Consider the following 15994-nt stretch of genomic DNA (forward strand, 5'->3'; position numbering starts at 1 on the left):
GTGACAACCTTTCATGTACATGAAGAGTGCTATCATATCTCCCCTCAGTTTTCTCTTCTCAAGGCTAAACATGCTCAGTTCTTTCAGTCTCTTCTCACAGGGCTTTGTTTCTAGTCCCCTGGTTATCCTCATTGCCCTCCTCTGAATGCATTCCAGTTTGTCTACATCCTTCTTAAAGTGTGGTGTCCAGAACTGAGGCCTAACCAGCGCAAGACTGCCTTACCCTATATGTGACCACTCAACCACTTCGATCTACGGAACTGGTGCTGTTACAGATGCTCCATAATACTTGTACTGCACTTTTAAAAATTATTTTTTTTACTGGCGGTACGTGTACTTTGGACTCCCTAACTATTGGCATCAGCCAGGCACTTTCACTATGTTCTGCTAAAAACACTTCTGTTTAGCCAAGCCTATCCAGACACATAGATATTGATGTGTTTTAATCAGTTTTACTGAAATTTAAATTTTTTGTAAACCGCTTAGATTTTTAAATTTTATTTATTTATTAAATTTATAAACAAAAACACTAAAAGCATTTTAAAACATCTTAAAAACAAAAGCCTTTAAAATATATTTTAAAAAAATCTTTAAAACATCTTTAAAAAGCAACGTTGAAAACCTATTAAAAAGCAATTCCAGCACAGATGCAGACTGGGATAAGGTCTCTACTTAAAAGGCTTGTTGAAAGAGGAAGGTCTTTAATAGGCACCGAAAAGATAAGAGAGATGGCACCTAATACTGAAGGGAAGAGAATACCGAAGTTTAGTGCCTCAATACTAAAGGTCCGCTTCCTATGTTGTGCAGAATGGACCTCCTGTTGCTTCAGTCCACATGAGTTCATTCTCCATCACCAGGAAACTCCTCCTTCTTGGTGCAGGACTAGAGGACCTGCATCTGGTACTGGGCCAAATAGACAGGCTAGGGATACTGTTGGTGTATCATCCACCCTGCTGCTCAACCATGGCCAGGCTGGCTGATGTGGTCTCCGTTGTAGTGCTGGAAGAGCCCAGGATAGTGGTCCTTGGTTTCACATCCATACCAAAGTCCACCACATGATTTTGTGGCTTCCATGGGACTTTCTCAAATCATCATCAGCCCAGTACACAGAGCATTAACTTGGTCTTTGCTCCAAGTGGGGAGGGGGATGGTCCTGGAGTACGTGGGCTGGATATTACCCTGTTGTCATGGTGAAGTTTCATACTGCACCAATTACTCCTGTGTGCAGGGATGGGGGACCAATCTGGATGGTCTGCAATCAGAGGATGATGGATTTCTGATAACTCTGGGAGGTATTCCAGAGCATAAGTGATCCTGTTGAGGCTTTTGTTTCACTGTGGAATGGTGAGAAGAGTAAGACCATCACCACATTAGCTCCTGAAGGTCCCCTTTGGTGCTGTGCAGATTGCACTATTCCTGATTTTCTGAGGAGGCACAGTTGATAAAGTAGGCTGGACAAAAACGGGAGCGCTTTGAGGCCAATCAAACATATGTTAGGACAAATACTGTACTATATCCATCACATCCTTGACCTGCCAGCAGAGTTGTCCATGTTGTCCAGAGATTGATTACTTTGGATTCAAGGAAGCAGGCCTCTTGAACACAGAGTGACCAGCAGCAAGCAGCTTGCAATACACTATGAGGACAAAATCATTCAACTTCTTAGCGACTTAGATGCCACAATTGCAGCAAATCCAGTTGATGTGCACAATTCCATGTTGGCCCATATTATGGGACCATTTCCAGATGATGCGGCCTCTAGCCACATACCCTCTGGGCCCCAACCCTTCCTGACTCGTTAAAGCTAGCCAGAGTGGGGTGGCTAGGTGGGCCCAGGATGTTCTGAACGTGTGACTGCATGATGGGGAGGTGGCACCTGTGGTGTGGTGTGGCTGCTCTGTAAAAAGCCCACCCTTGACCCAACAGTGTGTAACAACTACCAGCCAGTTGCCAATACTCCATTTTGGGCGAAAGCAGTAGAGAGGATGATGGTGGAGCAACTGCAAGTGTTCCTGGATAACACTGAATAGCTGAATCCACTTCAGTCCAGGTTTAGGCCTGGTTTGGGGACTGAATCAGCCTTGGTAGCCCTGATGGATGACCTGTAGCAGGAGAGGGAGGGACAGAGAGAGTGAGATGCTGTTACTATTACTCACTCTCTCTGTGGCTTTTGATACCATTGACTGTGGTATCTTCCTAGATCAACTGTGTGGGATGAGTATTGGACACACTGTACTATAGGGGTTCCGTTCCTACCTGCATGGATGAGTCCAGAGAGTAGCATTGGGAGAGTGCTCTTTGACTCCCTGGCAACTGCGCTATGGGGTTCCGCAGGGCACTATTTTACCTCCAATGTTATTTAACATTACATGAAGCCACTAGAAGATGTCAGTTATAGTTTTGGAGCACAGTGTCATCCGTACGCTGATGACATGCAGCTCTGCTTCTCCATAACATTTGAATTAGGAGAGGCTGTGCAAGCTCTGGACCAGTGTCTTAATGTACTGGTGGACTGGATGAGGGCCAATAAACTGACTCTGAATCCTGGGAAGATGGAGGCTCTGTGGGCAGCTGGTTCCCATGTTCAGAAGACAGGCTAGTTGCCTGTTCTTGGATGGGGCTGCACTCCCTCTTAAAGGAGCAGAGGCCCAAGTGACCTCAGTGGCCAGGAGTGCCTTTTACCAGCTTTGTCTGGAACGCCAGCTATGGCTGTATCTGGATAATTTGGCCACTGCAGTCTATGCATTAGTAATCTCAAGACTGGATTACTGCAATGCCCTATGCGGGCATGCCCTTGGGCCTGGTTCAGAAGCTAGTGCAGAATGCAGTGGCTGGACTGCTGATGGGGACACATTGCAGAAGTGTCGTATACTGTCAGGCTAAAACATCTGCACTGGCTGCCCATATTCTACATAAGAACATAAGAAGAGCCTGCTGGATCAGGCCAGTGGCCCATCTAGTCCAGCATCCTGTTCTCACAGTGGCCAACCAGGTGCCTGGGGGAAGCCCGCAAGCAGGACCCGAGTGCAAGAACACTCTCCCCTCCTGAGGCTTCCGGCAACTGGTTTTCAGAAGCATGCTGCCTCTGACTAGGGTGGCAGAGCACAGCCATCATGGCTAGTAGCCATTGATAGCCCTGTCCTCCATGAATTTGTCTAATCTTCTTTTAAAGCCATCCAAGCTGGTGGCCATTACTGCATCTTGTGGGAGCAAATTCCATAGTTTAACTATGCGCTGAGTAAAGAAGTACTTCCTTTTGTCTGTCCTGAATCTTCCAACATCTTCTACCAGGCAAGGTTCAAGACTTTTGTGTTAATATACAAAGCCCTGAACAACTTGGGTCCAGGAAATCTTAATGACTACCTGAGCACTCGTGTTTTAGCCTGATCACTGAGATCACCCACAGGAGTGCTGTTAGTTGTCCCATGTTACAGAGGCCAACCAGAAGTCGGGCATTTAGTGTTGCCGGTCCCATGCTGCTAAACACTCTTCCAGCAGAGATTCAACAGGCATCCTTGCTTTTGACCTCCAGGCATTTCTTGAAGACTTTATGTCGACCAGCCTACGCAGTTGCTTAAAATATATCTTGAGTCATTTTAATGACTGCTTTGGATTGTTTTTAATTTATATGTCACTGTACACTGCCAGTCACTGCCTCTCAGCCTCAGAGGGAGGCAATGGTAACCCCCCTCTGAATACCGCTTACCATGTAAACCCTATTCATAGATGGGGTTACACTCCCCTTGAAAGAACAGGTTTGTAGTTTGGGGGTCTTTTTTGACCCTTCCTTGTCACTTGAGGCTCAAGTGGCCTCGGTGGCTCGGAATGCATTTTACCATTTTCGTTTAGTAGCCCAACTACGCCCCTATCTGGACAGTGACGATCTCGCTTCAGTTGTTCACGCCCTGGTAACTTCTAGACTGGATTACTGTAATGCACTCTACGTAGGGCTGCCCTTGAAGACAGTTCGGAAACTTCAGCTGGTGCAAAACACGGCAGCCAGGCTATTGACGAGGACCAATCGGTCTGCGCATATAACACCTGTCCTGGACCGTTTGCACTGGCTACCTATTTGTTTCCGAGCCAGATTCAAGGTGCTGGTTTTGACCTATAAAGCCTTACATGGTGTGGGACCACAGTACCTTGTGGAACGCCTCTCCCACTATGAACCTACCCGTTCACTTAGTTCAGTATCTAAGGCCCTCCTCCGGGTACCATCTCACCAGGATGCCTGGAGGATTGTTACCAGATCTAGGGCCTTCTCTGTAGTGGCCCCCGAATTGTGGAACAGCTTACCTGAAGAGATACGCCTGGCGCCTACGGTGCTTTCTTTTAGGCGCCAGGTTAAGACCTGGCTATACTCCCAGGCTTTTTAATGTTTTTAATGTTAATGTTTATGTCTACGCTTTATTTTAATATTGTTGTTGATATATGTGATTGATTTTATTATAATATTGTATTTTTAATCTGTTTTGTACACCGCCCAGAGAGCTACTAGCTATGGGCGGTCTAAAAATGAAACAAATAAATAAACAAATAAAATAAATAGGGCCGTCATAAGTCGGAATCAACTTGAAGGCAGTCCATTTCTTTTCTACACTGCCCTGATGTTTTGCAAGAGTATGGTATGTAAATAAATACATAATACAATGGGTGGTTGTCAAAGCTAGTCCTACTTAGTGTAGATCCATTAAAGTTAATAGGCATAGCTAACTTTAATTTCAACAGATCTACTCTGAATAGTACTTAGTTGAATATAGTTCTTAAAATACATTTTACAAAATACAAAATATCTGACCTCCCCAACCTATCCAAGAGTGCCACTCTCTCTCTCTCTATCATCACATTATCATTAAGCCATGTCAAGTCTTTTGATGCAGAGCAGAGCCATCCATCCATCAGGCTTTGGAACACAGGATGCTGCCTTATACTGAGTCAGACCACTGGTCCATCTAGCTCAGTGTCATCTACTCTGATTGGCAGCGGCTTTCTAGGTTTTCAGACAAGAGCTTTATCTGGAGACCAGGGATTGAGCCTGGGACCTTCTGTTCAGAAGCAGAGAGACTCTCTCTCCACCTGCTTTTGACTCTCCACAATGCCCAACATGAAGTGAGAATTGATTAAGTCAGGCAATTCTAGTTAATTCAGTATGGTTTCCAAACCCAGCCAAAGTAACAGTAAAGTGAAACATACAAGTGGCAACATCTAAAAACAAAATCTGTGATAGACAGACTACTTACTCCTCCATGACCAAAGAATTCACAGTAGCAACAGTCACAGTATTTTCCTTCTTTTTGGTTTGTGGATGTTGAGGTACTAGAGCTATGCTCTGAACAGCTATCTTCATCTTGGCTCTCCTCACCATCATACTGTTGATGATCATATATACTGCTGTTCTCACAATGATGGCCTTCACAATCAGGGTCACTACATCAAAGCAGAAAAAATGGTATTTTAACCTGGAGTCTTAACTCAATCTAGAAAGCAACAGGCAAAAAATCAACCAAGCATAACACTCTATGCATCTGATGAAGTGGGCTCTATTCCACAAAAGCTTATGCCATAATAAACGTGCTTGAGCCCAGACTCCACACACACCATACTTTCTTCCTTTCCTGAGTTGCACTGCTTCTTCCTTCTAGTCCTTGATTTCTCCCCCTTTCCTGAGGTCGTGAGTGCCTAGCTAGTGCATTTCTTGTATCATAAGATCATCGACCCTTCTACATGCAGAGCCCAAGTGAAAGGATAAGTAGCAATCACCTGCTCCTCCACAAATCCTATTTCACTGTCTTTTTCTCTGCCATACTACAACTTTTCCCCTTCTTCCCCCCGCCCCCACATCCAAATCAAAGCTCTACTGCATAACAATGCCATCAACTCACCTCACTATCCTCCCTTCTTCTCCCCCTCTTCGGGGAAAGCCCCATAAATAACCAGTTAGATGCTGTTTTAGTATTCTTTCTATTTAAAACACATTATTTGCAGATTTGTCTATTTCTCCCTGAGTACTTTACAAGGGCACTCCTCTCCCCCGACTCAACAATCTGAATGTTACCCTTCTGTTGGCTCCTGAGTATTTTGGTAGCATGTTAGTAGGACCAGATACCACTAGACTGACACTGAGCTTTCCAGAGTCACATTAGAAAGAGTTTTTCCCTCACACAATTTCAGCAAAATTCTTCCAGTTATTCATGTTCCAGAAGGACTTAATCCCTGAACATGGAGAAGTAGCAAGCAGATGTGTTTACAGAAATGTCTGAAGTAAGCATGGTAACAGCTAGAAGGCAGTCTTTTGTACCCAGCACTTTGTGTGTTCTAGTTGCACCCAGATACTAGGGATATACCTAAAGACTAGATTATTAAAGAAAAAAAATACACACAGATAGGTTTCAACTACTATTTTGGAACAATGCCAGTACATGTTTTGGTTGGTCATTAATTTTTAATTTTACTTGCATTTTAGTGATGCTGGAATGGGTTTTGCATTTTTAAGGCTTGTACCCTGATGCCTTTCTAAAGAAAATGGCAGGACAGAAATGCGCCAAATAAAAAAATGAGTGCATTAGCATATAGCTCCCTCCATCTCCAAAATCTATCATAATGAGCTATTCCATATTTTAAAAAAATGGACAGGACACCATAGCAGCAGCTGTAGACTTATTTATTTCTAAGTCATCTATCTTGCCTTTGTAATTAAGGCAATATACAAATGTTAGATTGTTACTTGTACTAACACTGGCTTTAATTGACTTGAGGATCTTATCAAGGATCCAATCTATACTTAACCTAATCATTGGGAAATACAATAATAACAATTATTACTATGATCATCGTTATAACTAATTAATTAATTACATTAGATGCCACTTAATGCCCAGATGGCCTTTAAGTGATTTTCAAAACACAAAAACCAATTGCACGACATTGTTAAAATACAGAATTAAAAAAACATAAAACAATCTCATCAGCTCATAAGCATCCATGAATAAAGTATACAATAAAACAATCCCATTAAAACAGCACAATAATTAAAACAAATTCAATCAGGAGACTAAGGTCAAGAGATCAATGGAATGCCTGTGTAAGCAGGCGTGTCTTAAAAAGCCAGTAGAATGCCAATACAAATGGGGCCTCTTGTATTTCAGCAGGGAGTGCATTCCACAACACCAGTGCCACCAGTGAAAAAGCCTGCTCCGTATCATCACAAGCTGATAATCATCAGGCCATGGCAAAACTAACCAAGTTCCATCTCTTGATGTTAATGCACAGTTGATGCACCAGCCAAAGCTGGTGATAGGTGATCTTCACTATAGAGGCCACTTGGGCCTTCATAGACAAAGATGGTTCAAAGAGCACTCTTAACTATGTGCCTGCTCCTTCAGAGAGAGTGCAACCTCATCTAGAGCAAGCAATGTCGCCAATTCTTAGACTTGGGAACCACTCACCAACAAGATCTGTCTTAGCAGGATTCAGCTTCAGTCTAAACCCTCACCCAGCCAACTACTGCATATGGGCAGAGGCTTAGCTTGTGCATGGGCTCTCCCAACTCTGAATTCGTAGAGAAATAGCTCTAGTGTCAGCAGTGTGTTAATGACAGTGTACCCCAAACCTCCTGATGACTGCTATTTATCAAATAGCACTGGAGATAAAATAGTGCCTTGCTGCATGCTGCAACTAAGTTGCCAGGGTATAGACACATAGTCCACCAATGCTATTCTCTGAAACTGACCATGCAAGTAGGATCGGAGCCATTGTAGAACAGTGCCTCCAATCCCCAATCACAGATAGTGCTCAGGAGGGTACCATAGTCAATGGTATCAAAACCTGCTAAAACTTCCAGCAGGAGCATTGGGGTTACACACATCCATCTCTCTGTGGAGAAGGCCATCCATCAGGGCAGCCAAGGTCCATTCCATGCCAAAACCAGGCCTGAACCCAGATTGAAATGGGTCCAGATAATTAGTTTCCTCCAAAGTGCCTGCAGCTGAACCGCCATCACTCTCTCAAGAACCTTGCCCTAAAACTGGGTATTAGCAGCTGAGTGACAGTTACATTCCTCAAGGTATCTACAGGGATACAAAAACAAATGTTGGAAATGCAGTGCTACAAACGCAGATATAGACCATATATTCTGGTCATGCCCAATAATTTTAATTTTTTGGATATAAATAACCCAAGAGATAGAGGTAATCACTGGATATGTTCTGCCAATGAATTTATTAGTTATTTTGTTTGGTTATGTTAAGGATTTGGTTTTATCAGAGGACATACAAACGATCATACATTTATCAATAGCTGTTTGTATAGTTATTCATAATAACTGGAAAAAACAAATCTCCTTCACTTGATGGATAATTAAGGTTTGGGATACAGTCCATATAATTAAAAATGACAAATCTAGTTAGAACAAAAGCCAACAGACAATCCAATACTTGATTTATTGAAAAATGGAGGGTTTTTTAAATTGTGTATTGGAATAATGAAATTCAAGATAAAATCAATCCATATACTTCATTAGGAACTCTGTAAGACAAGTTAGTTTTATAATTTAATATAACTCATGGTTATAATTTGAGCCAGTGTGGTGACCGGGGAGACCAGGATTCGAATCCCCACACAGCCATGAAGTGTACTGGGTGACCTTGGGCCAGTCACTGCCTCTCAGCCTCACAAACGGTAAACCACCTCTGAATACCACTTACCACAAAAACCCTATTCATAGGGTTGTCGTAAGTCGGAAGCTTGAAGGCAGAACATTTACATTTTTATGGATATAATTTACAGATTATTGATGTGATGACTCTCTATTGTATGTATCTTGATAATAGCAATAAAAGTCATTTGTATTTTTATTTCTATTTTAAAATAAAAATGTAAAAACAAATACAATCTCACCTGCAAACACTTGGTGGAGCACTAATCAAGCTCTCTGTAGTTGAAGGAGGTGCAACTGTTGTGGGATAAAGACCTGCATGGGGATCCACAAAGCCAAGAGCAGTCGTGGTAACTTTGGAGAAAGATGAAGCATTAGGACTTGGGAAATGGGGAGCTGACGCAGGGGAAAGAGAAGGAAGTGATGCCAAACTAATGGGATTGTTTTGTGGTGCAGGTAATGCAGAACATCTGGGATCCTCTGAAATGATACTGTGGAATACATCACCTAAATACAAGAAAGACAAGTTAACTCATATTCTCTACACCAGCAGTATCTTCACTTCAATGGCAGTCAAATTTTAATAGAATTATAATCTAATTGTTTTTTAAGTTTAAATTGCAAATACAGATAAAATATTTCACAAATAGTTGCTTTTTAAAGCAGTTAATTTAATGAATCTCTGTATTTTAAAATGACTGGTTGAGTGAACTGAGGCCTTGGCTTTAATAAGCCATTTGTCAATCAATTTGGCATTTGGAACAATCCTGTTCCAAGTTTTTTGCAAACTGCTTCTAGGTTTTGTTACAATCAAGCAGTATATACATTTTCTCAAATAAAATAAATGTGCATGTTTAGGCCATGGTAACTCTCAACACTGAGATAACTGGAATTCAAAATGAGTGCTCTGGACAAAATTCTGTTCCAAGCATGAAAGAAGAGACACAGGCAGGGGAAGGAGGATGTTACAAAGGTCTCCTAACTGGCATTTCCAGGCATAAGAGGCAATAAACGGGAAAGAGCAGAATAATTCAGGCACGAGTTGGAGATTGTCATACAGGGCAGAGTAGTAGAGATGAGACCACAGGCAGGAATATATCAGGATATGAAAGCAGAAGGCAAAGCTATGGATGGTGTCGAAGTTAGGGTGAAGTTGGGTTTGGAAGCAAACAGCAAGCCTGTGTAGGAAATATATGAGAAAAGGTGGCTTGAGAGGTAAGATGAGAACTGGTCTCAAGGATACTGAATTTCACATAGCAATGAAACATCAAAATAGAATTATCAGACAGACTGTCTTTATCAAATCTCATGGCTTATGCTACCACTTGTATACCTAGCTCTATAGGGGAACTACAGAGAACCATCCTCCTCTGTCTATTCACAGATCTTCAACAATCTACCTATCCTAGAGAGGTTTTTATTCTGAGAGATTTTACTGTGTGGCAATATATTGATTGTAATTTATGCAATTTTGTGTCATTACTCTTTTGTGTACACAGGACAGACAAGTAAATCTCTGTATGGATTGTTCTTGTTATGTGCCTTCAAGTCGATTACGACTTATGGCGACCCTATGAATCAGTAACCTCCAAGAGCATCTGTCATGAATCACCAGATCTTGTAAGTTCAGGTATGGATTAGAAAACATAAAAGTAATATTAGTGGAGCATCAAGACTGTTAGCTCTAACAAATTTTCTGAAAAGTAGTAATTTTCCTGGAGATCTAAAGTTTCTAGTGACTGAACAGATTTATTTTCCACTTATAAAGGGGCAAGGTCTCCACATTTTACTCTGTCAGTGAGAAGCCTTTTGAATTTCTTCTTTATGAACTGTAACCCCTAATGGGCTGGATGAAAAATTTGACTTGTTGGCATTTTTGTAGCATCTGTTTCTATTAGTTATAGGTTATGTAACTTTAAGAATCCCTTAAATATGTCAGCTGCAAAAACCACACTCCTAAAATAATCCATTTTAAAGGTGTGGTTTTGCAGCTGACAAATTCAGCACTGTCTTCAGCTGCATTCTTTCTCTCTTTGGGTTGATGAAGGTTAAGCTGGAAGAGATGTGAAGATGGGCTGGTGATATTAAATATTTGTTTGGCACTTGAGTGGTACCTTTGTTTATCATTATAAATTGTTGTGATAGTATGCAAGTTTTGTACAGAGTCACAGCAAAAGACATTTTCCTTATCACCCAACGAGTGAGACATTTGGAGTTCAACATAAAATAGTATTTCTCCCAAGGAACCAGAAGTTAATCACACACACAAACTTGAAAAACATGGTGCATAGGCGAAAAGGCTTTACACTGGCATTCTGTTGTTTAGTACATTATATAAGCTTATCTGTATGTTTCATCATTAATTATTTCATGTGTTGATTTTTTTATATTTGAGAGTACAGTGCAAGTTTTGTTTTTATATCTGATTGGGTCTTATGTTTCTGGTTCTTCTTCTAAGATAAGACCCCTATTGTTTATAGACTTGTACCCATTTTTGGCCACATCCACCCCCCGAGAGCTGGCCAAGGGTGAATGCCACCCCTACTTTAAGGCTGCAATGTCTACTCAGAAGTAAGCTCCATTAGGTTCAATGGGACTTACTCCCAACTAAGTTTATATTGGATTGCCGCCTAAGTGCATTTGCTGAAAGTATTTTGGCAGATGTTTACTAGAAATTGGACCTTGTAAATTGTGGTCCCAACCTGAAAAATACCCTCCCCAGAGAGGCCCACCAGACTCAAACACCACACAGTTGCAAGTGCCAAGCTAAATAGTGGATCTTTCCAACAGCTTTGGGCTTAAAATGAAACTGTTTCAGTTTTGGTTTAGCCCTGCTTTTATTTTGCTTGGTGGTTGTCAATTTTTATCTTTTGTTATTAATTCTTTGGTTTTTTTGTTGTCTATGTTTGAACTGTTGTTTTTCTGCTGGTGTTGTGTGGGGTTTTTGTTTTTTTTGAGAAATGTAGACATAAGAATGTAACAGCCTGCTGCATTAGGCCTAAGGCTCATCTATTCCAGCATTTTGTTTACAAAGTGGCCAACCATATTTTATTTATTTAAACTATTTCTATCCTGCCATTCTACCCTACAGTACGGCCAATGTGAGCTCAGAGCCACCTGGGTTCTAATCTGGGGTTCCTAACAGGCAAAGCTCTGATGCTGTGCCAAGAGTGTCTGTGTGATGATGGGAAGGTGCCTTGTTAACCAGATAGTGTAGACCTTGGAGCAGTTAATGCCTCGCCAGGCAATTAGAGGCTTTGCTTATCAGCTATTGTTATGCTGTATGATCCTGGGAAAGAGCCCCATCACTGGGAGGGCTATGTTGGGAAAGCTATTACTTAACCCTTTGTAGTAATTATTGTGCTGTAAACATGTATCCTATAAAAGGGTTCTTGGCTGCCCGGTTCAGTGTTCAGTCTGGTCCATGTCCATGCAGGGCCTGGCAGCCTGTCCTATTGTGTATTGGGTACACCTGTGGGTTGAAAGCTACTCAATAAACTGTCTCCTTTTAAGTAAACCTACGGCTGAGTCTGCCTTACTCATCTCTCTGGTACCTCAGAAACCTGAATGCCCAGGAAGGGGGCATACACCCTCCCTGAAGAAATGCTGGCTTGGAAGATGGTGAGCAGATTTCTTTGGGCAAACTTGTCTGTTCCCTAAGAATAGACTTGTCCTGCTTTCAGGTCTCACAGAGGTTAAGATTTTTCTTAGGGCTTTCCTTTTTCAGTCTATTTTTTATTTTTCCGAATCATCATGGATTATTTTTGCTCAGGAATCGTCCAATGGAGACTTCACTGCACAAAGTCTGATACATATGGAACTTTGAGTCATTATTCCACAAAACCTCCAAGTCTATCTATTACTTTAAAATCTCAAGTAACCTTTTCTTTATTGTTTAAGTATGCCTTTGTAACATAGTGAAACTTTCTTACTACCTTTAAGTTAGCTGGACAGGAGGGGGAGTGCCAGGAAAATAACTGCTCTCTCTCTCTCACACACACACACACACACCTTCTGTTTCGTGCTTGTAGTAGCCTCATTGTAAATGTTTCATTAATTCATGTGTTCATTTTCATATAATTTTATTATTGTATCAATTCTATGTATCATTTACTGTTTATTTTGTATATGAGTATGTACAATTTTTCACCATTTGTCAGTTAACGTTCTTTTTAGTGTGGTTCTGGCTCTTTGGTCATTATCCATATGCTCACTGGAGCAGATTAATATAGTCTGAATTCTGAACCCATTTTTCTCTCACCATTAATAATTGTATAAGTCTCTATCATGTCCCCTCTTACCTTGTCTCTATACTAAAAAGCCTCAAATGTTGCAACGTTTTCTCATAGGAAAGATATTCCTTTGCTGAACCTTTTCCAGCTCTACAATATCCTTTTTGAGATGAGGCAACCAGAATTGTACAAAGTGTTCCAAGTATCGCCTTATCATCAATTTGTGTAACAGAATTATGATATTGGCAGGTTTTTATTATTTATTTTATTTAAAATATTTATATACCTCTCAGTAATTTTCATTTCTAGCGGTGTACATAAAAACAAGCCATACATAAAACAAACAATGAACTCATCACAAACCAAACATCACCAAGGGAGAGAGTTCCACAGGTTTGGGTCCACTGCACCAAAAGCATGGCTTCTAGTCGTTATGAGCTGTGCATTTTTAAAATCTCTTTTCTAATGGTATCTAGCATGGAATTTGCATTTTTCACAACTGCTGCACACTGGATTGACATCTTCATTGAGCTATCACTGCAACCCAAAGGTCTTGTTCTTGCTCAGTCACTGTCAGTTCAGACCCTATTCTTATACATGTGAAATTAGGATTTTTTTGGCCCAACGTGCATCACTTTCAACTTGCTTACACTGAATTGCATTTGTCATTTTACTGCTCTTCAACATGGTTTTGGAACTCATCCCAATCCCTTTTTATTTTAACAATCTTGAACAATTTAGTATCATCCGTAAACCTGGCTACCTTACTGCTTATCTTAACTGTAGATCATTTATGATCAAGCCAAAAAGCATCTCAATACTGTTTATTGGAAGATTCCACTTCCTACACCCCTCCATTGAGAAAACTATCCACTTTATCCCTACTCCCTGCTTTCTGTTTCTTAACCAGTTATTGATCAAAAGACGCCTCTCCTCTTATTCCATGACTGCTACACTTAACTTGGAATGTATGGGAAGGTACTTTGGTAAAAGCTTTTTGAAAGCCTAAGTACACAATGTCAAGTCAATCACCTGTATCTACATGCTTGTTAACACACTCAAAAATTTACTGAGACAGGATTCACCCTTGCAGAAGCTGGTTTTGCTTCGGCAAGACTTATTCTTCTGTATGCTTGGTAATTCTCTCTGTAACAATGCTTTCCATCAGTTTTCCGAGAACAACAACAGAAAGTTGTTTTTTAAAAAAGGTAAGTTGGAGTCAGGTCCACCAAGAGGTGGGTATGGGGGTACTGATGTAATGGGCCCACTACCAGCAGGGGCTCTAGACTCTGAGCTTTCATGTAAAAAAAAGAGTAAGTATCTAGCTCCCCTAGAAATAAACTTATGAAACAAAATATGTAGGTACCTCTCTAAGCAATTTCTGTGAGATGAGCCAGCCTGGCTTCTCTTGCCTATCAGTATTTTTAGCCAATGAGTGAAGTCAGAGCTGTGATTGATGAGTGTTTGGACACCAGGCAATAGAAATCTCGGGTCCTAAAGAGCTGCTGTGCGCGCGATAGGCCTGCAGTTAAGAACATAAGAAGAGCCTGCTGGATCAGGCCAGTGGCCCATCTAGTCCAGCATCCTGTTCTCACAGTGGCCAACCAGGTGCCTGGGGGAAGCCCGCAAGCAGGACCTGAGTGCAAGAACACTCTCCCCTCCTGAGGCTTCCGGCAACTGGTTTTCAGAAGCATGCTGCCTCTGACTAGGGTGGCAGAGCACAGCCATCATGGCTAGTAGCCATTGATAGCCCTGTCCTCCATGAATTTGTCTAATCTTCTTTTAAAGCCATCCAAGCTGGTGGCCATTACTGCATCTTGTGGGAGCAAATTCCATAGTTTAACTATGCGCTGAGTAAAGAAGTACTTCCTTTTGTCTGTCCTGAATCTTCCAACATTCAGCTTCTTTGAATGTCCACGAGTTCTAGTATTATGAGGGAGAAAAACTTTTCTCTATCCACTTTCTCAATGCCATGCATAATTTTATACACTTCTATCATGTCTCCTCTGACCCGCCTTTTCTCTAAACTAAAAAGCCCCAAATGCTGCAACCTTTCCTCGTAAGGGAGTCGCTCCATCCCCTTGATCATTCTGGTTGCCCTCTTCTGAACCTTTTCCAACTCCATAATATCCTTTTTGAGATGAGGCGACCAGAACTGTACACAGTATTCCAAATGCGGCCGCACCATAGATTTATACAACAGCATTATGATATCGGCTGTTTTATTTTCAATACCTTTCCTAATTATCGCTAGCATGGAATTTGTCTTTTTCACAGCTGCCGCACACTGGGTCGACATTTTCATTGTGCTGTCCACTACAACCCCGAGGTCTCTCTCCTGGTCGGTCACTGCCAGTTCAGACTCCATGAGCGTATATGTGAAATTCAGATTTTTTGCTCCAATATGCATAATTTTACACTTGTTTATATTGAATTGCATTTGCCATTTTTCCGCCCATTCACTCAGTTTGGAAAGGTCTTTTTGGAGCTCTTTGCAATCCCTTTTTGTTTTAACAACCCTGAACACTTTAGTATCGTCAGCAAACTTGGCCACTTCACTGCTCACTCCTAATTCTAGGTCATTAATGAACAAGTTGAAAAGTTCAGGTCCCAATATTGACCCTTGAGGGACTCCACTTTCTATAGCTCTCCATTGGGAGAACTGTCCATTTATTCCTACTCTCTGCTTCTTAACCTATTCCTTATACACAGCCTAAGTACACTATGTCCACTGGATCACCTCTATCTATATGCTTGTTGACACTCTCAAAGAATCCTAATAGGTTACTGAGAATGGACTTTCCCTTGCAGAAGCCATGCTGGCTCTGCTTCAGCAAGGCTTGTTCTTCTATGTGCTTAGTTAATCTAGCTTTAATAATACTTTCTACCAGTTTTCCAGGGACAGAAGTTAAGCTAACTGGCCTGTAATTTCCGGGATCCCCCCTGGATCCCTTTTTGAAGATTGGTGTTACATTTGCCACTTTCCAGTCTTCAGGCACAGAGGAGGGCCCAAGGGACAAGTTACATATTTTAGTCAGCAGAGCACCAATGTCACATTTGAGTTCTTTGAGAACTCTCGGGTGGATGCCATCTGGGCCCGGTGATTTGT

General features: G+C 41.5%; 1 protein-coding gene across 8 annotated transcripts in view; it reads right to left on the bottom strand.

The window, feature by feature from the left end:
- FAM193A (family with sequence similarity 193 member A) overlaps window positions 1-15994 on the bottom strand; it is a 119293-nt gene that overhangs the window by 33555 nt on the left and 69744 nt on the right. For all 8 annotated transcript variants that reach the window (XR_009758207.1, XM_061587246.1, XM_061587236.1 and 5 more), the window contains 2 exons: window positions 8896-9160; window positions 5241-5427 (listed from right to left, as the gene is read on the bottom strand). Coding sequence is in view for 7 of the 8 variants with exons in the window: in XM_061587246.1 (XP_061443230.1) it covers window positions 5241-5427; window positions 8896-9160 (452 nt within the window). In the remaining variant the exon portion in view is untranslated. The remainder of the gene's footprint in view (window positions 1-5240; window positions 5428-8895; window positions 9161-15994) is intronic.

The sequence above is a fragment of the Rhineura floridana genome, chromosome 1, assembly GCF_030035675.1.
Source record: "Rhineura floridana isolate rRhiFlo1 chromosome 1, rRhiFlo1.hap2, whole genome shotgun sequence".
NCBI classification, from domain to species: Eukaryota; Metazoa; Chordata; class Lepidosauria; order Squamata; family Rhineuridae; genus Rhineura; species Rhineura floridana.